This window comes from Mastigoproctus giganteus, chromosome 1, assembly GCF_048544385.1.
Source record: "Mastigoproctus giganteus isolate SK-2022 chromosome 1, ASM4854438v1, whole genome shotgun sequence".
NCBI lineage: Eukaryota > Metazoa > Arthropoda > Arachnida > Uropygi > Thelyphonidae > Mastigoproctus > Mastigoproctus giganteus.
Genome location: NC_143575.1, coordinates 152221633 through 152247122, shown reverse-complemented (window position 1 = coordinate 152247122; position 25490 = coordinate 152221633). Strand labels below are relative to the sequence as shown.

At 37.2% G+C, this 25490-nt stretch overlaps 1 protein-coding gene across 3 annotated transcripts in view; it reads right to left on the bottom strand.

Annotated features, from left to right (window-relative positions):
- LOC150091200 (histidine protein methyltransferase 1 homolog) overlaps positions 1-22253 on the bottom strand; it is a 132104-nt gene extending 109851 nt beyond the window's left edge. Inside the window, exons 1-2 of one of the 3 annotated variants that reach the window (XM_090382748.1) lie at positions 22040-22253; positions 15673-15823 (exon numbers count right to left, since the gene is read on the bottom strand). In XM_090382748.1, the coding sequence (XP_090238874.1) occupies positions 15673-15823; positions 22040-22219 (331 nt within the window). In that variant the 5' untranslated portion in view covers positions 22220-22253. Of the gene's footprint in view, positions 1-15660; positions 15824-21660; positions 21748-22039 lie in introns of those variants that run through there. The other 2 variants (XM_090382739.1, XM_090382755.1) reach the window with 2 other exon arrangements.
- Positions 22254-25490: the final 3237 nt, after the last annotated feature.

The window sequence follows — 25490 nt, the reverse complement described above, 5'->3', positions numbered from 1 at the left end:
GCCTTTGAGATATCAAGAGCAACTACTTGTGTTTCACTAAACCTTTCCATTGAATTAGTCCATAAATGGGTAACAAGATGTTTGTTTGTTGTTTGGTTTTTAGGAGCATTAGCAACTAGGGCCATATTGCTCCGGGATATGCAGTGGTCATTCCCTGACCTTTCCGCATCCTCCATATTTGGTGGTGACGGGCTCGAACCCCGGTCTAATCAAGAAGCGTGTGCTACGCACTGCTGCTCCTTCCCACCTGGCTACGGAGGCGCCTCCATAAATGGGTAACATAAGCCAGAATATCACCAGTGGATCGACACTGACAGAATCCACACTGGCAATCATTGATCAGATGGAAGGTTTCTAGGTAGTTTAAGAGTAGGCGGTTAATTGATTTCTCCGTTACTAGGTTTCTAGGTAGTTTAAGAGTAGGCGGTTAATTGATTTCTCCATTACTAGGTTTCTAGGTAGTTTAAGAGTAGGCGGTTAATTGATTTCTAGATTACTAGGTTTCTAGATAGTTTAAGAGTAGGCGGTTAATTGATTTCTCCATTACTTTAGAAAGAGTAGAAGTAATTGCAATGGGACAATAATAAAGGATGGGAGAGATTTGTCACTCTTTTTAGGAACTGGCTGGATATGAGCAAATTTCCAAGCAGAAGGAAAAACACCTTTGGAATAAGAAAGCGAAAAAAGGCGGAAAAAAATAGGAGTAAGTTCAAGAGCACAGGTTTTGAGAACAAGTGGAGAAATACCATCGGGACCTGGAGCTTTCTTAGCATCAAGATTCGTCAAAATCCTTCTGATATCCTTTTGATGAAGACTACAGGAGGCATCGAATGGGAGTGTGTTGGTAATGGAGGGTGGTGTTTTACCAAGATCATTAATATATGAGTTAGAAGAAAAATGGGATGCTAGCAGGTCAGCTTTATCCTTGGCTGAAGTGACAAAAGAACCATCTGGTTTGAACAGAGGTGGGAGCAGAGATGGGCAAAAGTTGCGGCCAATAGCTCTGGCAAGAGACCAGAATGCTCGGCTACCATTAGGGAAAGAAGCAAGTTTTCTATTCTTAGCCTGTTCAAACTTTAGTTTGGACTGATTAATAACTGCTTTACAGTTGTTGTGAGCTTTGATATACGCAGAAAATGAAACTGAAGAATTAGAAACAAGCCAATTACGATATGCAACATTCTTCTCTTGAAGAGCCTTAGCACATTTATTGGAAAACCAAGGTTTAGATAAAGGACAAGATTTTAAAGTGGAGTGTGGGATAAAGGATTCCATTCCTGCAAGAATAATTTCACTGACACGATCTGAGCAAACATTGACATCAGAAGTTTTGTAACAGTAATCTGACCAAGGAAAAGAAGAAAAGAAGTTTCGCAGGTCATCCCATTTTGCATTCTTGTAATGCCAAACAACACGAGGTTGGGAATAGCCATGAGATAAAGGTTTCATTGGAGAAGAGAATCACCAAGTTGTGATCTGAAGTGCCTAAGGGACCTCTCACTTTGACAGTGTACTTAGAAGGGTTGTTTGTGAGAAAAAGATCAAGCGTATTGGCTGTATGATTAGGATTATCCGGTATTCTTGTAGGTAAATGAACAATCTGTGCTAGGTCATTAGTAATTGCAAAAGCCTCAGCATCTCGACCAGCTGGGTCGGTGTGACTAGAAAACAGAAGCCAGCTGGAGTTGTGAACATTAAAATCACCAAGGAAAATTACCTCACTGTTAGGAAAGTTGGACTGGAGAAAGTCAAGTTGCAAAGAGAGGAAGTCAAAGAGCTCCAAGTGATTAGTGGAGTTGGGAGAATGGTAGAGACAACAGATGAATTTGGCACAATGAGGTAGAGAGATTTTAAGCTAGAGAAGATCAAAAAGAGGAGATTCCAAATTTCCAAGTCTCTGACAGGGAATATCAGAAAGGACATATGCACAAGTACCACCTTTGAGGCGAAAGGAATCATACAGCGAATAATTTGGGCATCTGAGATGAGCAGTAGTTGAATCAACTGATAACTGAGATTCTGTCAGAAAAAGTACATGGGGTTTGGCAGACTGCAAGTGGAAATGGGTATTATTGAGATTAGAATTGAGACCACGTATATTTGTGAAATGAATTAGGAAGTGCTTGGGAGGTTTAGATCTTTTTGCTTGCTCTATTAGTTTGACAATTCATGGTGTATTCAACAGTAAGAAAAAGTGGGTGGGAGATGCTGTATGAAGTAATGGAATTTTTGGATATGGCATACACATGGTAAGAATATACCCAGATCCTTGCCATAATGTGGCCTCAACAATGCTCCCTGCATACACACTACTCAGACTCCCTCCAGTCACTATCTGGCAGAGTAGAGATAGCAAGATTATACACTAGCTGATCTGGAAGCCTCCTAGAGAGTTACCAATAGGTTCAGTCCAGTGTACTAACTAGCGGCCGGCCTGCGAACACCATTTTAGAGCTGTACCCTCGAAATGTAAGGAATAATGAATCTCGCCACGATGTTCATCATAACCTCAAAAGTCATCAATAGTACTGCATGATGGAAGAGATAGGGAAGGGTTGGGGAAGATAGGAATGTAAGAGATAGGGAAGTCTGCTGAATGGACTATGTTAAAATATGGAAATGTAATTCTTATTCAATATTACATATTGAAATGCTTAAAAATTTTAAATTTCCAGTGATCACCAGTCAGCTTCTCATTAGATCATTAAATTCCTTTGTTAGATTGCACAACAGTTGGTCAGCTCCATTTCTCTAGGAAACAAATACGTAGCACCCACAAAAACCTAACTTTTACTGTTTTGAATTGTAGACTTAAATGCACATACAAGATGTTTCCTGGCCCAATTCTCAAACTAATCAACAAACTAAACATTGATCCAGTAGCAGAAATCATTCAAATAGTTCTTGGTGAGCCAAATTTTATGTTGCAGGGAAGGTGGTTTTTTTTTTTTTTTTTTTTTTTCCTAAGTAATATCATATTCGTGGGATTTACTTGCAATAAAATAATATTTGTTTATTAATGTTTATTTTCCTCCACACTCCAACACTGAAACTTATAAATTTTTAACTTAATTTACTCTAAATGCTAATTTAAGTCTGTTCTTCTATTTGGAGACTTACATTTTTTAGGTTTAGAGTCTGTAATTCTTTGGACGATATGTTGGTTGCAGTTGGCTTAGTTCAGATTGCTGAAGTTCATACTAGGGTTTTACAGCCTCTTGAACTGATACATATGAATACAGAGTATTTCACTTCCCCTCCAGGCACCTCCGTAGCCAGGTGGGCAGGAGCAGCAGTGCGTAGCACACGCTTCTTGATTAGACAAGGGTTCGAGCCCGTCGCCACCAAATACGGAGGATGCGGAAAGGTCAGAGAATGACCACTACATATCCCCGGAGTAATATGGCTTTAGTTGCTAATGCTCCTAAAACCAAATAACAACAACAACAACTTCCCCTCCATTTGAATTTCTATTTCTCACCAATCATACTGTTTCTTTTTTTTTTCAATTTACAACAAAAAAAAAAAAACCATCCAAGATACTTTTAATTTGTAATACTGATATTACCATAAGAGTTTTTTCTACCAAATTCTTGAACTCCTGCGTTGCTGCAGACTTCCTTGGTATCTTTCCATGGAATATGCTAATTGACTGTCCCATTGAGCTTGATCTTGGGGCTATAACGTATTGTACCATGTGGCTATCATATATTTCTCTATTCGCTTCACCTTCCTAAAATGTGAGAAGTCTAAAAATTATAGAGGAATAAAGAGCTTATTGTTTCCTTTAGGTTTAAACAAAAATTATTTATAAATAAAAAAAAAAAAGTGAACGATCTTTCACTTCAAATTTGCCTTAATTATAACTGTAGAATTAGAAAGGCATTAGCATTATTTAGAAATGTAATAGCATAGCATGTTCTTATACTCCTACCTCTTGGTTCATGCAACAATTTTAAATCAGACTTGCTACTTTGAGCAAAAAGCTCTAAATGGCAAGAATGTTCTGGTTTGGAAAAGAACCGTCAATGGGGGTTCTCTTGTTAATCATAGCTACATTTGACTATATGGCCATTTTTGCTGAGTTATCTCTAGTGGAGCATCATATGGCCTAGGGGAGGATGTCCTTGTGTGCTTTCATCGTAGAGTGTGAGATAAGGGGAAACCTTCAAGCACTTAGCCATCCAGCACAATGCTGGAGACTACATTCATGCAACACAGGTCACAATGAGCTCTTCTATTGCAGAGTGTGCAGGTCCTACAGGTGATAGCTGTTGTCAGGTGTAAGTGGGAAATGTGCTTTGCAATAAAGGATATGTCGAACAGGACCAGGGTTTGTCTGCCTGGGGCCGATGACATTGATAATAATCTTTTAAGGACACTTAAGGTGATTTTTTTGTACATATTGGTACCAACGATATTAAGATGAGATCTGAGTGTTTACTTCACAAGTACAGGGCAATGTTGAGAAAACATTTTACGAGTTAAGATTAAATTTGGAAGTGTCTGCAATTATGCCCAGACATGATAGGGAGTACACGATGGGAGCCTTGTCAATCAATCAGGTCCTGGAGAGACTGTGCAAGGTTCATGGGGTAGAATTTTTCTCACAGTGGTCTGTACTTGTTAACAGGTGTTTTTACAAAGGCGTAATACACTTAAACAGAAGAGATACAAGAATACTTGCTGATGCTATCCAGGCAGTGTTAGCTGGATCGTGTGTATTTGTATATTTCCATGTACACTAATGTTACAAGCATTGTGAATAAATTTCACGAGTATAGTAGGCTAGTAAATCAGAATATCTTATAATGGGAAATCTTAACTTACCAGAAACTGACTAGAACTTGTGAGGTGGTCATGCACACAGTAGTAAGACTTGTGGATTTATTGGATGACTGTTTTCTACACCAGCATATTAGAGGAGCAACGAGAGAAAGTTATTCTTTATCTGATTATCAGCGGCAACACTCCATGCATTAAAAACCTGCAGATAAAAGAGCCACTAGGTGGGAGAGATCACAATGTGGGATTTACTAGGTTTTTCTTACCAACAAGGAGAAACCAGTTTGAGGCATAGACCTAAATGATATGAAATAATGAGATTCCTGGCAGCAAAGTATTTGCAGGTAAGAATCTGCAGACACTTTGCTGCTACTGTATGTAATTTTAATAAAAAATTCTATACAGTGGGACCAACTGATGAAGTTACCAACAGGATATTTTAAATGAAAAGCTTTGAGTGGTGGTATTGTAGAAGCTACTACACTTTTTATACCAACAAAAAGTTCAAAGCACAGGCCTTAATGGAATCAGATGAACTGATGAGACTTGTGACAGCAAATAAAAATGCATGGGATATATATAAATTATCAAGTGTTACAGATGCCCACAACCAAGAAGAAAAACTGTTGAGGCTAAATGTAAAAAAAGGCATCTGCGGTGGATGAGATCTATCCAATCATATTAAGGGAGAGAGCAAAAGAAGTCAGCAAACCTTCAGCCATAATTATGAGCACCCTTGGATTCATGGAAGGTCCCTATGGACTGGAGATTGTAAAAAGTAAACTTCAGCCATTATCAACCCACTGCAGGATGGAAACCTCAACAATTCATGTCTGCCAGGCTGGACCAGTGCGGGGTTGGCAGATTGACCGTATTTAAAAGTCGGGGGCTTGAACTCCGGTCTACTCAAAGAGCGTGTGCTACTGCACTCCCTCTCCTGACCACTCAGCTATGGAGGCCTTCTGGAGATTGTAATGAATCTCTAATTTATAAAGGGTGATCAAAGGGTGACATGAATAATTACAGATCTGTTAAATTGACTTCTGTTCCAGGAAAAATTATGGGGTCACCACCTTAAAGAAGTAATGAAGAACCATATGGACAGGAATACAGTTATACTGTAGTCACAGCATGGATTTTTTAAGGGGAAATATTATCTGACCAATCTGATTGGACACAGTGATGTAAATGATGTAGCAAGGGAGGAACTGAATGCAAAGAAAATTTTGAAATCATATCCTCAGATTTCAGGTAAAGCTTTTGACACCATTCCACATAAAAGACTGCTGTACAAATTGGAGGAATGTGGCTTTAGGAACAAGTTTCTGCTATGCGGGGCCATTTCAGGGTGTACTGCCACTGTGATGCCAAGTATTTTTTCCCCGCACTTTTTAATAAAAAGAAAAGTTATGTAATTTTTAGAATTTAATTTCATTTACAATTAACATTTAATTTTTTAATTATGACCCATAAAAATGTTTGTTGAAAATAAACTGAACCATAAATTAAAATATACTGTTTTTCTATTAGTAAATATTAAAATTACAATATCATAAAATGTAATAAATATTTATACATAAAAATAAAAGAAAATAATAATCGCCACATTGGCTTGGTGCAGTGCAACAATGGGCTGACGTGGCCCTGCCACTATGGACAAAAGGATGGGTCGGTGGAAGAAGTGAGCACTGCTCTTCTTGAGCTTAATATTATTGGCAAAGTTCTCCAGGGTTCAGTGCAGGGTCCATTGTTTTTTTTTCAATATTTATTAATACTGATGAAAACAATCCAGGCTTCGTGTTTAAGTTTGCCAACCTTTAATACAAAAGCTGCCATGGTTAATGACAGCAATCAGAGTAAGCTATTGCGAAAAGATCTGGAAAAATTAAGAAGATGGGCTGAGAAGTAGCAATTGAAGTTTAACACTGACAAATGCAAGGTACTGCATACGAGGTAGAAGTAATCCCAGAATCACATACTAATAGCATGACATACCATATGGAGAGTAATAGAGAATGAAAAAGACCTGGGGTAATTATGCAGTCAGGCATGAAGTTCTATAAGTGGTACAGAGAGGCTACCAGGACAGCACAGATAAGCAGTTGATTATCCATTGCACAAGGCACTGATTAGAGCAGCTCCCAAATGCTAGTTCAACTCTGCCATGGTACAGCAGATGTGCAGAAAATTGCCTTCATCCAGTGGTTTGTTGATTGTGTAACAAACTTCGATCTGCTGTTGTGGAAATGTAGACATGTATAATATCTTACGTAGGATGGCTCCCAAATTCTAGTTCAACTCTGCTATGGTACACTGTGATGATACTCTGGATGATGTGATGATGATACTCAGGAAACTCTGCAGAAAGGCTAGAAATGTATCATCAAAGCAAGGGGGTAGGCCAAAGAAATATTAGTGTGCGTTTTATGTTTTTGGTTATATAGCTGCTGTTGTCCTAGTAAGCAAATTAATGAAAAAAACAAATCACACCTCACATACAATTTTTGTTATTATATGAACCATGAGTACATGCTGTTATTTTGAAAAAAAAGTACTTATTTATTGTATATTTACACATAAGGCACAAAACACAATTTTTCTGCAATTAATAGTTTCATATATATATTGTCATTATTTATTTATGTTCTTATAGTCATTTTTACTGTATATATACTGCAGTGCTCATTTTTTTTTTTTTTTAGCACTACAGTATATATTACATAATTTACAGATAAAATATCATTTAGACATTAGCATTAGCAGAGGCATATGATGCAAAAAAGCAACCTTGTATAGCATCAACCAAGAAAAAAAAAAAAAAAACGGATCTTCTAATTTCATCCATCCCCTTGCTCCAAACGTTTGTCTAGTTGTGCCTTAAATCTGTTTAAGCTATCAAATTCTACAATGACAGATGAAAGTTTGTTCCAGCAATCAACTACACACTGGCCAAAGACAAACTTCTGCAAGTCTTTCCACAATTTGAATTTATGCCCTCTCAGGCAATTATTCTGAGCAAGAGGAAGAATCCCATCAGCATTGAGCATGCTCAAACCATTCAAGGCTTTATACACCTCAATCAGATCACCTCGCAGGTGCCTAAGTCACCAGACACTGTAATTTGCAAAACTTAAGCCTTTCTTCGTAAGAGCAAACCTTTGTTCCATTCACTAATCTTGTTGGCCTTCTCTGCACTTGCTCCAGCAGCTCTACATGCTTCCTGAAATGAGGCTTCCAGACCTATATACAGTATTCAAGGTGTGGCCTGACCATTGCCTTATACAAGGGAATACTCACCTCCTTATCCCTGCTAGAAAAATTCCTGTATATCATTGACAAGACACCATGAGCTACTCTTGCAGACCGTCTGCACTGCTCATAAAACTTCATATCTGCCTCCACAATTACCCCCAGGTCCTTTTCATTCTCTACCACTGTCAGTGTAGTACCACAGAGTTCATACGTTATTCTGGAGTTACTGCTTCCCATATGCAATACTTTACATTTGTCAATGTTAAACTTCATTTGCCACCTCTCAGCCCATCTGCTCAACTTTTCTAGATCCTGTTGCAGCATCGTACTGTAGTTAGCAACCCTGCCAACCTTTGTATTATCTGCAAACTTGGACATTTAGCCTGATATATACCATCATCAATATCATTAATAAATACAGAAAACAACAATGGACCCAACACTGAACCCTGAGGGACTCTGCTAATAACATTAGTCCACGAAGACCAGTGTCCATTGGTTACCACTCTGTCTTCTCCCACTCAATCATCCCTTTATCCATAGCAGCAATTTGCCTCCAATGCCACACTGCTCCAATTTGTGCAGCAGTCTTCCATGTGCAACAGTATCAAAAGCCTTTCTAAGATCCAAATATATGATATCAAAGTTATTCCTGCATCCAGTTCCTTTGTGACCACATCGTAGTATTAAATGAAATTGTCCCCTTAACAAAAACCCTGCTGTATCCGAGCTATGACTGAAATCTGATTGGATAATCCTGCAGTGCTTCTTTAACCAGTGCTTACGTTAATTTCACTGAAACAGAAGTTCAACTAACAGGTCTGTATTTATTTGTGTCGCCATTTGATCCTCCTTTGTGAATTGGGCTCACAAAGGAGGATCAAATTTGCACATCTCCAGTTGATGGGTACCTCCAGAGTCCTAGAAAGCTCTCATAATTATAGCCAAGGGTTTGCTTACTTCCTTTGCTATCTCCTTTAATATAACTGGATATATCCCATCCACCCCAGGTGCTTTTCTTATGCTTATCTTCAACAATCAATTTTTCCTCCACTTTGCTCTCCGTTATTACAAAATCATCTAGCCCACTGCCAGAGTTTAATTCACATCTGGCATTCCCCTCGCTGAATAACTCATCATGTGTGAATGTAGATGCAAAATACTCATTTAGTTTGTTAACTACCTGAGCAGGATCATAAACAGTTCAAAAATCGATATCCAGTGGACCAATCTGATTCATTCCCTTCCTTCTAGAGTTTACATAAGTAAAGAACTCTTTGCTGTTTTTCTTTGCATCATTTGCCAAGGATTTCTTCTAATCTGCCTTTGCCTGTCTAACCTCCTTTGTGACTAGGTTACAGAAAGCTTATATCTATTATAAGCTTCCATGTCACCCATTATTTTATATGTATCCCATGCATTTTTCTTCTCTGCCAAATGTCTCATTAGGTCATCTGACATCCATTTAGGCTTCTCTGCCTAAACCTTGAACAATTATTTCTTATTTGGTATGAAAAGCCTAGTAGTTTCCAAGATTAAATCTTTGAATGCTTCCTATTTTGAATTTGCTGTTGGTAACAGCATCAGTTGGTCCCACCACAAAGAATTTAAATATTGTCTCAGACCTCCGTAGTCGCCTTTACGAAAGCAAAAACTCTTCCCTTTACCCCAATGGTAGTTACCTCTTTGAGTAAATCCCACTTCAGCACACTGTGATCACTGCCACCTAGTGGTTCCTTTATCTGCAGATTCTTAATGCATGAAAAATCACTACTGATAATTAGATCAAGAGTATTACTTTGTATAGTTGCCTCCCGAACGTGCTGCCGTAGAAAACAATCATCCAATAAATCCACAAAAGCCTTGCTAGCGTGTGAGCGACCACCTCACAAATTCCAGTCAATATCTGAGAAATTAAAATCCCCCATTATCAGTCTCTGTGATTTACTGGCCCACTCTATTTCCTTGTACAGTTGTTCATTATACTCATCAGAGTTATTAGGCCTATGACACACTCCTACTTTCAATTTTCATTTCCCAGTTCTTATGTCACACCAAACTGACTCTACACTATTCAGCCATATCAACTGTCTGTACTTCCTTGGATTTTGTGTTTCTTCACTAATAGCATAACCCCCTCCCCTCCCTTTCTATGCTTCTTGTACACATTGTTCTCCCCAAATTCCATTCCTTATATCTTTTTGACACCACATCTCTGATATCCCAACAATATCTGCCTTTGATGTTTTGACCAACACCTCAAATTTATTTACCAAACTCCTAGCATTAGTGTACACGCAAATATACATGCACCTGTTCCTATTGTTAGCTACCCTAAGACAGCTCATGTGTTTACTTGTACCACAATGATTCCCAGCAATCTCTGAAATCCCCTGTATCTTGTTTTCCCGGCTGCTGCTCATTCCAATAGAAGCAGTGCAAGAATCACTTTCACCTCTGCCAGCAGCTATTGTTAATCTATTAGTCCATGTATCCCCCCAAGCTAGCAGTTTTCCAACCCACCTAACACTGCCTCAAAAGCATCAGCAAATATTCTTGCACCCTTTATTTAAGTGTATCCCATCCGTGTAGAAGCAGTCTCTCCTGTTAACAAGCACAGACCAGGCTGAGAAAAATTCTACTCCTTGAGCCTTGCACAATCTCTCAAGGGCTGAATTGATTGACAAGCCTCTCATCATATACTCCCTCGTAAAATGTCTGAGGAGAACTGCAGACACTTTCAAATTCAACCCTAACTCACAGCTTTTTTTCAACAGTTACCTGTAATCGTTAAGTAATTCTGCCAGTCTCCTACTCTTAATATTATTAGTACCAATGTGTACAACAATATCACCTTTTGTGCCCTTAAAAGATGATATCTGCTCTACAACGTCATAACCTTTGCCTCTGGCAGACATACCCTTGTGCTCTTCCACCTATCCTTTTTGCACAACATGTTCCCCGTTTCACTGACACAGTCACCGAAAACTACTAGTTCCTGTGGTACCCACGCATTTTGCCTTGGGGGTTGCCGCTGTGTTGTATGATGTTCAAGTGCAAGCTCTGCCGTTGATGTGGGCAGCTGCAAGCATGATGAGCCCCTCAATTTAGATCCTTTGAGGGCATCCACCCTGTCCTTCAAGCTCTCGTATAGGCCCATAACAACACTGAGTTGTTACCCGATTTCCTCACACTCCTTACATCATGCACATACAAAGACATTCCCATTAGCAATATCATGTCCTGTCCCTGATTGCTCCACAAACATCAAACAAGCAGTATATTTTAAAAGGCTGTGATTCAGAGGACACATGCTCCCCCCCCCCTCAATTCTTCCCTGAGCCATAGCACTCCCATTAGCTTGAGCCTTTTGCTTTGCTCCTCTTGTCTGAGTCATGATTTCGATCTAATTTCAAATAAAATTTCAATACAGAATTATAACCTTAAACTTATATCTCAATACAGTTATAACACTATATATATATATATATATATATATATATATATATATATATATACAGGCATACCTCGAATAACGAATAGGATGCGTTCCACGAAATTACTTCGTTAAGCGAAACTTCGTTTTCAGAGGTAAAAATACTATGGCCAGAATAGGGATACATTCCTACGTAAAGAAAATGAAAAGCTTTTTTTTCGAACAAAGAAAAGTTTTATTAAATAAACAGTCAACTTACATACAAAGTGAAATCACATTTTAAAATACGAGTCTAAAGTTGTTGTTTATGCTCTTTTTCTCTTTCATTTAACAATTGCCTATACGGAGTTATTGCATTTAACACTGATCGCTTAACAATAACACTTCTTCCTAAATCAGGATCATTTTCACTAAAAAAATTTAAAACGTTTTCAATGTCATTTAAGCACCTTTTTAAATCTTTGGTTGTTAACACTTTTTCGGCAGGAACTTCTTTAACCTCGTCTTCATTATCTTTGTCTTCGTTGCTAACAAGGTTTTCTAAATCTTCCACTGAAAAACCATCATCTTCTGCATTCAATAAATTTCTAACATCCTCTTCATCGACATTTTCGAAACCTATTGATTGAGCCATCTGGATAACTTCATTTCTAATTTCTTGGATGTTATTTTCTTCTTCTAGTACAACTTCTGGCCATATTTTGCGCCAAACTCCATTTAAGCATTTCTTAGCGACTTCTTTCCAAGAACTATCAATGTTTTCAATTGCGTTTTTAATGGTGTAGTTTTTCCAAAAAGTTTTAACTGTCATTTCCTCTTTATCCTCTAGTAGTTAAACTGCTTAATGTTCGACGCAGATAATAAGTTTAAATGATGCTATTATTCCCTGATCCAATGGTTGAATCAGGGAAGTTGTGTTTGCTGGAAGAAACACAACTTTGACAGGAATGCATGTGTCCAACGTGTTAAGATCAGTAGGATGTCCCAGAGCATTGTCTAACAACAAAAGAGCTTTTTCTTCAAAGTTGTTTTTTTTTGACAATACCGTTTTACTTCAGGATAAAAGTGGTTAACAAACCAATCAGTAAATAACTCCTTGGTAACCCACGCTTTTCTATTTGCTTTCCATATTACAGGTAAATTCATTTTTATGTTACCTTTTAACACCCTCGGATTTTCTGAATGGTAAACTAATAACAATTTTAATTTATAATCGCCAGAGGCATTTGATCCAAAGAGTAACGTTAAACGGTCTTTGGCTGCTTTGAACCCAGCAGCTGATTTTTCTTCAATAGAAATGAAGCTTTTTGTTGGTAGCCGTTTCCAGAACAAACCGCTTTCGTCAACATTGAACACCAAATTTGGAAAATTTTGACGTTCAATGATTTCCTTTAGTTTTTCTGGAAACTTATTTGCAGCTTCTCCTGTTAATTTTACACTATGAATCCTGGCCCGTTTTTTAAATTTCTCGAACCAACCACGAGAAGCCCCAACGGTTTCCGTAATTTCTTCAGTTTGTTTAGATTTCAGGTGATTGAACTGGAATATATATTTTTTTTATATTAAATGGGGCTTGAAATTGCCGACTTTGTTATATCGAAGCTTCGTTATCAGAGGTAACGTTAACCGAGGTATGCCTGTATATATATATATATATTTTTTTTTTAATTTAATTTTATTTTTTTTTTCAGTATCGAGTATTATCTCAGAGTTCTTTTATGTAACTTCCATATCTCCTATCAGTTATACAGCAGACTCTTGATTTACAGGGATCTGATTAACCGGGACACTTCAAGATTCCAAATTTAAAAATTAAAAAAAAAAAAAAAAAACCAAACAGAAATCATAAAATTCAAGTAATAAATAGAATAGGTATTAAAAGATGTTTTGCAAGTCATAAATAAGAAAGTCATAAATAAGAAAGGCGTTATAAGTCGTCATTAGGAGATTAGTATACCTATTATCTTGCAACTCCTGCTGTCTTCAACACCCACCAGTCAAAAAATAACAAATGTTTAGTTTGTTTTAGTGTATCGCGTCGATTGTTGTGTTCCATTGCACCACAAAAGGACAAATTTTGTTTCATTATGCATGTCAAGGATTTTTTTTTTTTTTGCAACTTTTTTTTTTTGTTTAGAAATTGCGAAAATGATGGGTTAACGCAAGAGTTGTGCTTTCATTTAAACAAAAACTTGAAATTGTTCAAAAGTTTGAAACCGTGCATCCATTAAATCTCTAAAGAACCATTGTAGTGTTGGTGACCAAACCATACGCAACATTGTAAAAAGTAAAGGGAAGCATCATATTGGACAAGCGAGTAGAGCGTGGTAAGCTCTTTATCTATCGCATACTTTTTTATGTAGGTTGCTGAACATTTTTCAATACGGCAAGTCCCTGACTTATGTAGATTGGGACTTACATTATATTATTTATAATTTTTTTATATGACTGAAGATTTCAAGTGAAGGGGACACACATTTCGCCATAATGTAACAAGTCAGAATTCCAGCTATCAGTATTATCGCAAATGCAACAAGTTTGAGTTTAACAGCCCAATAACCCAGAAAGTGCAAATTGTTTTTGTTTTATGGCAGTGACCTCCAGAAATGTGCTTTAGTAAAATGTCAACTTGCATGATAATAGTGAGTTTTTGCCTTAAGCCTGTGAAGTTCTTTTCAGTAAATTTCATTTTGACCGTTATCATGGTGCAGACTAAGAGAATAAGTGACACTGGTACTAGTAAGTCTATCAAGAAAAAGAAAGTGATTGAGTTGGATCAGAAAATTAAAAAAAGGATGTGTGAAAATTGCCAAACATTAACAAGTATCGTGCAGAATTCTGAGATGTCAGTGGCAACGGTGAACACAATAAAAGAGAAAGACAGAATATGAGAAGCAGTCGGGACCTATGCAGGTCAACGATAATAATAACCAAGGCTACAAAATACATACAAGTTTTTAGAGGTACAATAACATGTTTTTTTCTTCCTTTTACGTTTTCTTTTCTTATGTGCCACCCAGGCTACTTCACCATTGTCCCCAGATAAAGTTTTTAATTTAACTAATTAAAAATATATAACTATTTTCTTCATTCTTCTGAGGATACTATGTGGTTTTGGTAATTTTGGCATATCAGGGATATAGTAGCAATATTTTATTAGTCATTCCCGAGTTACGCAAATCTCGACTTACATAAGAAGTCCTGGAACGTATCTCTTACATATGTCGGGGACTTACTGTATTTTTGGATTAACACGAAAAAATCAATTATCCAGGAATATTTTTTACCATCTATCCCAGAAAATCGAGAGTCTACTGTATATATTAATTAATAATGTTACATTTGTAAAATCTAAGTTGTTACATGTATTTAGTTAAAAAAAGTTAAATTTAATTGACAATGAAGGTTAACAAGATTAATAAAGTTTACTGATTAATTGATAATACTATACTATACTAAGCTAACAGATTTCTAATACCGTGCTACGTGTTTCGCTATCTAGTTTTACCTTAAACCTTAAGCTATTTAGTTTGGGATATACATTGTATAGTGGCGCCTCCGTAGCCAGGTGGGACACGCTTCTTGATTAGACCAGGGTTCGAGCCCGTCACCACCAAATACAGAGGATGCGGAAAGGTCAAGGAATGACCACCGCATATTCCCGGAGCAATATGGCCTTAGTTGCTAATGCTCCTAAAAACCAAATAACAACAACAACGTTGTATTATTTAACAATGGCGGCAAGTTACAAATGGTAAATCTATGGACACTAAGTATTAATTAGCTTTCAAAATCACGCTATCTAAATTCAAAATAAACCAAGGAGCTTGACTAGGTCTATAAGCTACTTATAGAAAATAATTTAATATAACAATTAAGTCAATAAAACAGGTAAATATAAATAAAAACTTAGAACTCACTGGAGCTGCAGAAACTTGCAAAACAGGTAGATTGGTTACCCTTACCAATTTGTTCTACTAAATATTATTAATACACTAAAATTTACATATCCATACTATTAACATCGGTAAGCTTTTCATTAGTTTAGAATTAAATGAAACTTTTAGTGACAAGATGAAGTAGTAAGACCATTTTCCTCCGTAAATGTTTTTTAAAATTATCCATTTATATTACAGCAACTTTCCTACATATATCAATTGAAATTTCCATTAAAAAAAAAAATGCACCTTCGTAAACACCTGGAATAAGATCCATTTGTTTTCTGAAAGCTGAAACCAATCTTCCATTACTTTCACCTTCAAATAACTTTCTTTCAATTCCTACAGGAGATATGTGCATAATAACATGAGTGCCAACCTTCTGAATTTGTAGAGGACTACTATCAGCTATCTGAAATGAGACAAAAAAAAAAAAAAATGAACATCATTTGGATGATTTTTTTTTTTTTTTACTTTTGATTATTTACTTATTTTTTGATTTTTACAGGAGTATGCAACAGTTACAGCAAATCTTAATACTAATAATGTTGAAAATTTCAAACTTCCAAAGGAAGCATATTCCGCCTCAGACATACAGAAGACATATCAAAGCTGTAGGTCAAAACAACAGTTAAAATGAAACTGGCATACAAGCAGCGCAAGTCATAAGGTCGTAACTGATGCCCTGCTGACTGAACATTCATACCAAAAAATTTATATCATGCATAGACCAGAATTATTTGATTGAAAGAAACACTAGTGCTTAAATATTTTATACTTGATACTAATGATGATAATAGTGTATGTTCGCTTACAAATTACAAAAGTACACTGAATTAAACAGAAAAATTTTCATTCTGTTATCAACTAAAATATCTAGCTGGTACCCTGGGCGTGTCAAGCCCATACTCACCAGATGTAAGCTATTCTACACAGTGGAAGCAACTAATGATATTTGGAGGAGAAATGGTTGAAGATAAACATAAGAAAAACACCTGAGGCAGATGGGACCTCTCCAGTTATGTTAAAGAAGGCAGCAAAAGAGGTAAGCAAACCCTTATGAGAACATCCTTGCATTCAGAGGAGGTTCCCACAGAATGGAGATGTGAAAAAATATATTGTAAATTGACAAAGGGAAATCTAAGTATGACACAAGAAATTACACACCTGTTAGTTTAACTTCTGTTCCAGGGAAATTATTGGAGTCACTGGTTAAAAAAGCATTGCTAGATCATCTAGACAAGACTGCAGTTATAGTTCAGACACAGCATGGGGTTTGTTAAGGGGAAGTCTTGTCTGACCAATTTGATTTAATACTACAATGCGGTCACAAAGGAACTGGATGCAAAAAATAATTTCAATATCATATACTTGGATTTCAGGAAAAGCTGTTGATGTTGCACATGGAAGAGTTCTCTACAAATTGGAGCAGTATGGTAAATAAGGGCAAATTGCTGCTATGGATAATGGAATGGTTAAGTGGGAGCAGACAGAGTGGTAATCAATGGATACTGCTCTTTGTGGACTAGTGTTATTAGTAGAGTCCCCCAGGGTTTGGTGTGGAGCCCATTCTTGTTTTTTCTACATTTATCAATGATACTGATGAAGATATATCAGGCTTAATGTTCAAGTTTGCATACGATACAAAGGTTGGCAGGGTTGTTAATAACAGTACGCTACTGTAACATGATCTAGAAAAGTTGGGCAGATGGGCTGACAGGTGGCAACTCAAGTTTAACATTGAAAAGATGGTGGGGGGGGGGGAGGTTCCAAAGCAAAGCTTTGGAGACTAAACATGGTTTTCACCACTTTGAGCCTCCAATAAGCAAAATGATGGTACTGCACCAGTTGACGAGCGTAATCTACCACCTAATATTCCTTGTAACTATGCCAATCCTTATCTGCCTTAAACCTGGATCTCAGCTAAACAATCATGCTATTGTGTCCGGGGTAACCAATGCGGCTGTTCTTACACCATGAGAAAAACTGTGAAGAAAGGTATGTGGACAGCCAAAACCTAAATGTATCTCTGAACACTAAACATAAGGTCACTTTACAAGCCAGAAAAATAAAACTGGTAGAAAAAGAATTAAAAAGGATGAAATAGAATATCGTAGGAATGTCAGAGACACATTTGACAGAAGAAGGAACACTGGATATGAGAGAAAGAAGAATATTTTACACAGGGAGAAATGACAACATACACAGAGAATGAGTTGCTTTCATAATAAAGAAATATCTACTAAATTCAATAATAGAAATTCACCCACACAGCTCAAGAAGGATGTTTAAAAATAAAAGGTAAAGAAAAAGGAATCTTCATAAAAATAATCCAGGCATATGTCCCAGACTCCTCACATGACAGAGAAACAGCTTCCTTCTATTGAGACCTACAAGAAACCATAGATAACACAAACAAATAAGATATTTTAATAATAATGGGAGACTTTAACGCAAAAGTTGAAGGCTTTTCAACAGACTTCAGTGACGTATTAGGAAAATTCAGTACAGGAGATAGATAGGAGCAAAGAAAAGAAAGGAACTCTTAAACTTTTGTCAAGTTCAAGAGCTGGTGATCAATAGTTTGCAAACAAACTATTGATCATCAACACACTGTTCTACCACAGATCTCAACATAAATATACATGGACATCACCAGATGGAAATACAAAAAACTGCATCAACTACATGATGATGCAAAAACAATTCGGCCCTGTAGAGATTGTGCAAGGCTCAAGGGGTAGACTTTTTCTCAGCTGGTCTGTGCTTGTTAACAGGAGAGACTGGTTCTACAGGGATAGGATACAGTTAGAAAGGGTGCAAGAATATTTGCTGATGCAAAGTGCAGCCAATCGACATGGGTGGATAGTGCAGTGTCGAGTCAGTTTGGTGTGACATAAGCACTGCAAAATCAAAATTGAGAGAAGTGTGTTATAGGTCTAATGACTTTGATGAGTATAATAAACAATTGTACAGGGAAATAGAGTGGGTAAGTAAATCAGAGTCTTATAATGAAGGATTTTAATTTCCCAGATACTGACTGGAATTTGTGGGTTGGTCACTCACACACTAGCAAGGCTTTTGTGGATTAATTGGATGATTGTTTTCTACAGCAGCATGTTCGCGAGGTAACTACACATAATACTCTTGATCTGATTATCAGTAGTGATTCTTCATGCATTAAGAATCTGCAGATAAAGGAACCACTAGGTGGCAGTGATCACAGTGTGCTGAAGTGGGATTTACTCAAAGAAGTAACTATCATTGGGGTTAAGGGAAGAGTTTTTGCTTTCGTAAAGGCACCTATGGAGGTCTGAGACAGTATTTAAATTCTGTACGGTGGGAACAACTGTTGATGTTACCAACATCAAATTCAAAATGGGAAGCATTCAAAGAATTAATCTTGGAAGCTACTAGGCTTTACATACTAACTAAGAAATATTGTTCAAGGTTTAGGCCTAAATGGATGTCAGATGAACTAATGAGACATGTGGCAGAGAAGAAAAATGCAGGAGATACATATAAATTAATGGGTGACACAGAAGCCTATGATATATATAAGCTGGTCTGTAACCAAGTCACAAAGGAAGTTAGGCAGATTACAAGAAATCTTTGGCAAAGGATGCATAGAATAACAGCAAAGAGTTCTTTATTTATGTAAACTCAAGGAAGGGGACTAATCAGTTGGTCCCCTGGATATCGATGGTTCAACTGTCGATCCTGCTCAAGTAGCTAACAGACTAAATGAGTATTTTGCATATACATTCACACATGAGGAGTTATTCAGGGAGGGGAATGCCAGAGGTAAATTACAATCTGGCAGTGAGCTAGATGATTTTGTAATTGTTGTTAGTTATTGTTTGTTATTTGGTTTTTGGGAGCATTAGCAATTAAGGCCATATTGCTCCAGGAATATGCGGTGGTCATTCCCTGACTTTTCCGCATCCTCCGTATTTGGTGGTGACAGGCTCGAACCCCAGTATAATCAAGAAGCGTGTACGCTGATTTTGTAATAACTGAGAGCAAAGTGGAGGAGGAAAAATTGTTGAAGATAAGCATAAGAAAGGAACCTGGGATGGATGGGATCTATCCAGTTATATTAAAGGAGGCAGAAAACGAAGTAAACAAATCCTTAGCCATAATTATGAGAGCTTCCTTGACTGAGGAGATGTACCCATGGACTGGATATGTGCAAATGTGACCCCAATTCACAAAGGATGATCAAAGGGCGACACAAGTAATTACAAACATGTTAGTTTAACTTCTGTTCCAGTGAAATTAATGGAGGCATTGATTAAAGAATCATTGCAGGATCATCTAGACAAGACTTCAGTTATGGCTCAGACACAGCAGGTTTTGTTAAGGGGAAGTCTTGTCTGACCAATTTCATTGGATACTATGATGTGGTCACAAAGGAACTGGATGCATCCCTCAGGGTTCAGTGTTAGGTCCATTGTTGTTTTCTGTATTTATTAATGATACTGATGATAGTATATCAGGCTTAATGTCCAAGTTTGCAGATGATACAAAGGTTGGCAGTTTTCTGAGCAGTGCAGACAGTCGGCAAGAGTAGCTAATGGCATCTTGTCAATGATATGCAGGAATTTTTCTAGCAGGGATAAGGAGGTGGCTATCCCCCTTGTATAAGGCAGTGGTCAGGCCACACCTTGAGTGCTGTATACAGGTCTAGAGGCCTCAGGAAGGATGTAAAGCTGCTGGAGCAAGTGCAGAGAAGGGAAACAAGGTTAGTGAATGGAACAAAGGGTTACTCTTGTGAAGAAAGAGTTAAGTTTTGCAAATTACATCTACGTCTGGAGACTAGGCACCTGTGGGGTGATCTTATTGAGGTGTATAAAGCCTTGAATGGTTTGAGCATGCTCAATGCTGATGGGATTCTTCCTCTTGCTCAGAATAATCGCCTAAGTGGGCATAAATTCATATTGAGGAAAGACAGTTGTATGATAGATGTGTGGAAGTTTGTCTTTAGCTAGTGTGTAGTTGATTGCTGGAACAAACTGCCATCTGTCGTAGAAGTTCATAGCTTAAATAGATTCAAGGCAACTAGACAAACATTTGGAGTAAGTGGATTGGTGAAATTGGAAGTTTTTTTTTTTTTTGGGTAATGCTATATAAGTTTGCTTTCTTGCATCATGTGCCTTTACTAATTCTAATGCATTTTAACAAATAATGACTGGAAATCATCCATTCAAAATGTTAAAACTCTCAGTAGCACAGATTTTGATACCAACCGTGAACTGCTAGCAGCAGCAATGAAATGGAAATTTAAAAATATGAAAACAATGCACAAAAGTACAATGATAAATACATCAATATTTGAAGAAGACAAAATAATGGAAATTTATGGGAAAACACTACAATAAAAATTAAAAGATATAAACTATTCATCATCTGTGGAAAATATATGGGAGAAAACTAAACAAATGACTAAAGATGCAGCTTTAAAAACAAAGAAAATAGTGAAGAAAAAAAGGGAAAAATATAAAACCCTAAAAAACAAAATAGACAATTTATGTAAAGTTGCTATAATGAAATGGCTGGATGGATTATTGCACGATAAACTTCACCATCCAGTTTTGTTAAAAAATATAGGCCCTATAACATGACAGCCCACTAAACCCCAATTTTCAGGGTATGTAATGATCGTTCGTAATACACGTGGGTTTTCACTGCTCCATATTCAGCTGTTCTGACTATTCACATAACCATCCAAGTGGAACCAAGCTTCGTCACTAAAACAAACATGATTCAACACCTCAATTCCATTTTCATCAACAAAAGAATGAAACCAATGACAATAACGTACACATTTTTCATGGTTAGATCCTTTCAGTTCCTGAACAACCCAATACAGTAAGCAAGCTATTTTAACTTCTTTGTAGCCCTGAAAACAGTAGTTGGTGACAGTCCAATGTCAGAAGATTACTTCCTATGCAATTTTCTTAGTGAGTGGGTTAATTGTTCATTCGCAGTTAACAGTGATGGTCGACCTGGGCTCTTTTTGTCCTTCACACTCCGCCTCACGAAATATTGCAATTATATGCGATATTGTTGACTTGTTGGGGACAAACGACCAAGGAAATTTAATCTGAAACTTGTCTTGCACACATTTATAAGTAAGCCTCCACAATAAACACATGCTCATTCTTAGAAAACAACATGGCCAACATAACAAAACGGACTGGATGCCTGCAAGAGACTAATGCATGTCGCGGTCATTCAACTGCTTACCATGAGTGCAGTGCTGCCACCTACACTTCAAACTTGACATAACATTTGCCTACCCGTAAGTTCTACCTTATTGATTTTAGGGTTGCGTCCTTCATGAAACACCCCGTATAACTGACAGTATATAGACCAGCAGTTACAGTGAATGTCGCGCATGCTCCATCAGAATACGATTCACGAAAGGTTGGAGCTGGCAGTGACTTGCAGGCTGACCGTGACTCACGACACTAAACTGCAGGATTACCTAATTTATTTGCATATTTCGCTAATGCGTAGGTGGTGAGAGAATTTCAAGGCAATTTTGTTTAATTTCCATTCTAGGTTTTTTTTTTTTTTTTAACGGGATAGAAGGCGAGAAAGAGACAGAGATAACTAAATTCACCTGTCTATGGCGCGCCGAGAGAGCTATCTCGAATACTTCATTTACAGAATTGGTCTGCTTTAGAAATACATGGTCATCTGAAGGCTGATTTATTAACAAAACCGACTCGCATGATGAATCTTTATCATACATACTCTTCTTTTCGCTGCCTTCGAGACAAAAATTAAATTGAAACGGCATCAGTAACTCTAGCTTTACCCAACTTCTAAACACACATTCAAATTATACAGCAAACCAAGGTTGCCAACTCGTAAACAAGAACTGCCGACAGCAAAAAAAAAAAAAAAAAAACCTTCACAAATAACCATTATATATATATTGAGTATCCTTGAAATCGACGTTGATATTTATTCAGAGAATGATTCCTTAAAATAGAAGAAAGTCTACACTCAGTTTGAACTAAGAACAATTAAGAGTTTGAAAAAAAGGGCAAAGTTTTGAGCAAAATTAGAACGTTAAACGTTATTTCCGCTTCTAGAGTTTTGCGAATATCAGTGGTGTATGCAAATCATCTTATGAAATACCGTACTGTATTTTTTTATAAATCCGTGATAAAAATGTAAGGCGGCAACGAACAAATTGTTGCTGCCGTTCTGTAACTTCATTAAATGAACGGCGAGTAGCGTATACAATAATTTATCTATAAAAACCAATCTTTTAACATTAAGAAGAATTGGTCTGTCACCAAAATTTCAAAAACCAATTCCATAATATTGGTGGAGATTTTAATTTGCCTTCATCTTTCCAACTTTGTAATATCTCAGTTTAAAATCTTAGGTTTAAAGCCATTAAGCTCACTGTCTACCAGATGAAATAGAATACTATACCGAAGCTTTTCTAGAGGCTCCTATGTGTCCTACTGCCGCTGTCAATTTCGTTTGTATCTGATCATGATGCCGATTCTAAACAACTGTCTCCTTTAATGTACCATCCCAATCTAAAAGATCTTTATAAAAAGAGTTCTTTTAACCAAAAACATTTGAATCAAAACATTTCTCTTGCTCTTTTAAGTCCTTGGTACAATCTGGTCAATTGTCCTACAGCCTTGGTATACATTCTCTTCAGGATCTGGCCGGCAAAATATCAAAAATTGCTGCATGAAAAAAAATTTTCTCCCTCTTTTAATTCAAATGTTTGGTGGACACCACAACTTTATTGCCTTTTCAAATTGAAACAAAAATCTTTCAGGAATCTTCAAAAATCAAACACGGAATATGATTATCTAATTTTCTTGTCTTATTGTAATCAATTTAACAAACTAAAAGGAAAAGAAATCCACCAGTTCAAATCTGATAGGATTAAGATTTATTAGTAATAGTAATAGAGGCATGTGAAACAAGAAAGCAAGCGTATGAGCTCATGTAGCATCAGCCAAAAAAAAAAAAAAAAATTTACACAACAATTCCCTCTAAACATTTGTCCAGTTCCTCCTTGAATTTATTTAACCTATCAACTTCCACAACGACAGATGGAAGTTTGTTTCAGCAATTAACCACCCGCAGGCTAAAGGCAAATTTCCGCACATCTATTCTACAACTGTCTTTCCTCGATTTGAATTCATGCCGCTTAGGTTATAGTGACATAGTGACATAGTGTTTTTTGACAAGCGGCACCGGTGCTTTCGCACAACTCCGCATTTGAATCTCTTGTGAAGTAAGACAGTACAGTACTGTCAAGGCCAGATAGCATATGTTAGTGTATGTTCATGTTTGCTTAGTGCGGGTTATGTTGTTCATCTGGCCGCTTAGCCTAGGGTCTGTGGAACACCACAGACTGCTAGTTACCGTCACTGGCACTGGGAGCCGGACCAGGTATGTGGAAAGAGAACTCTGGCTGGCCGACCCTGGGGTTAGCCTGAGCTTCCCTGGGAGGGCCGAAAAAAAAAAATAAATAAAAAAAAAAATTAAAAAAAAATAATAAAAAAAATTTAAAAAAAATAATAATAATAAAATAAAATAAAAAAAAAATAAATAAAAATAAATAATAAATAATATAAAATAAATAAAAAAAATAATAATAATAATAAAAATAAAAAAAATTAATAAAAAAAATTAATAATAAAAAAATAAAAAAATAATAAAATAAAATAAATAAATAAATAAATAAATAAAAATAAAAAATTAATAAATAAATAAAAAAAAATTTTTTTTTTTTTGAAATAGGAGAAGGGGTGAGAGATTGAGGAGAAGAAAGAAGGTAAGCAGAAGAGAGAGGGTGAGATAGGGTGGGCTCCCCCAGGGGGGAGCCCACCCTACCTCAGGAAGAAGAGAAAAGGTTGTGAGGTCAAGTGACCCACAAAGTCAGATTGCCTAATAGCATGATCCTGCATTTGATAAGTCAAATGCCAGTCCCACTCCCAGAGGAGTATTTATATGAGTTCCTGCACAAGTAAGAAAATCAGATATCGTCATACACCTTGAAGAGAAGAGGTGCCAGCAAGTGAGTGGGTCCCACAATGGGCAAGGGGCCCAGTGTCAAGCAATTTAATCTTCTTCAGCCAAGGGTGACTTGTAGGCAATGAGCAGTGTCCCACACTGGGACTTGGGTAATCTTCTCTTAGGGGATGAGAGGAGGCACATGGATTCATGAAGCTCAAGGATGGCTTGGAGTTCTTGTGGCTATTGTAGAAAAGTCCTTTTTGGGTTCGTGGGTTTGTCAGATAGCTACCTTTGTGAACGTCGAGAGATTCCTGTTAGGTCATGACAAAGATCAATATTCTATTTGTGTTTTCTTTGATTCCATTCAGGATATGTTCTGTGAATTGAGTTTTGGGTTCATTATAAGATGGGGGTGCGTTGAACAGTTTGCTGTAGGTGAATTTGACGCATTTCAAATACAGTCTGGGCAAAAGTAGTGAAGGCTTTGTAGTTGGTTTCGTCAATTATGTAGAGGTGTTCCTGCCCACTGGGTATATTTCCAGTTTTGGTGATTAGGAGACTTCAGGGTAAATCATAAAGAGGGCAATTATACATGAGGTGAATCCAGTCTTCATTGTCACCGCATGTGCAGAGAGGAGAATCGGTGAGACCCAGGGCATGCAGCTTGGCCCGAAACGATCCATGACCAGTGAGGAAGAAGGAGACGTGAAGGCCTGGTGAGTACCACGGAGGAGGTTTTGGTGCAGTTATCATAACTTGTGGAAGAAATCTTTTAGTTGTTTCACCTTTGGTTGTTTGCTCCCAAGATCTTTGCCAATGCTGGAAGAGCTTAAAGTAAATCTGTTTCATTTCGTTTTTTGGATCGTTAGCTAGATCGAGTGTTATATCCAGAATGGTGGTGGGAATTCCTCTCTTTATGCGGTATGCAAGGCCGCAACGAATAACCTCCAGGTCCAGAGGAAGAGTGCCTGCTAAGACCTGCAGGGCAGGATTACTCACTGTGCGGCATGCTCTAGTCACAGAGAGTAGAATATTGCGTTGAATTGTATGTAGCTTTGCTTTATTACGTGCAA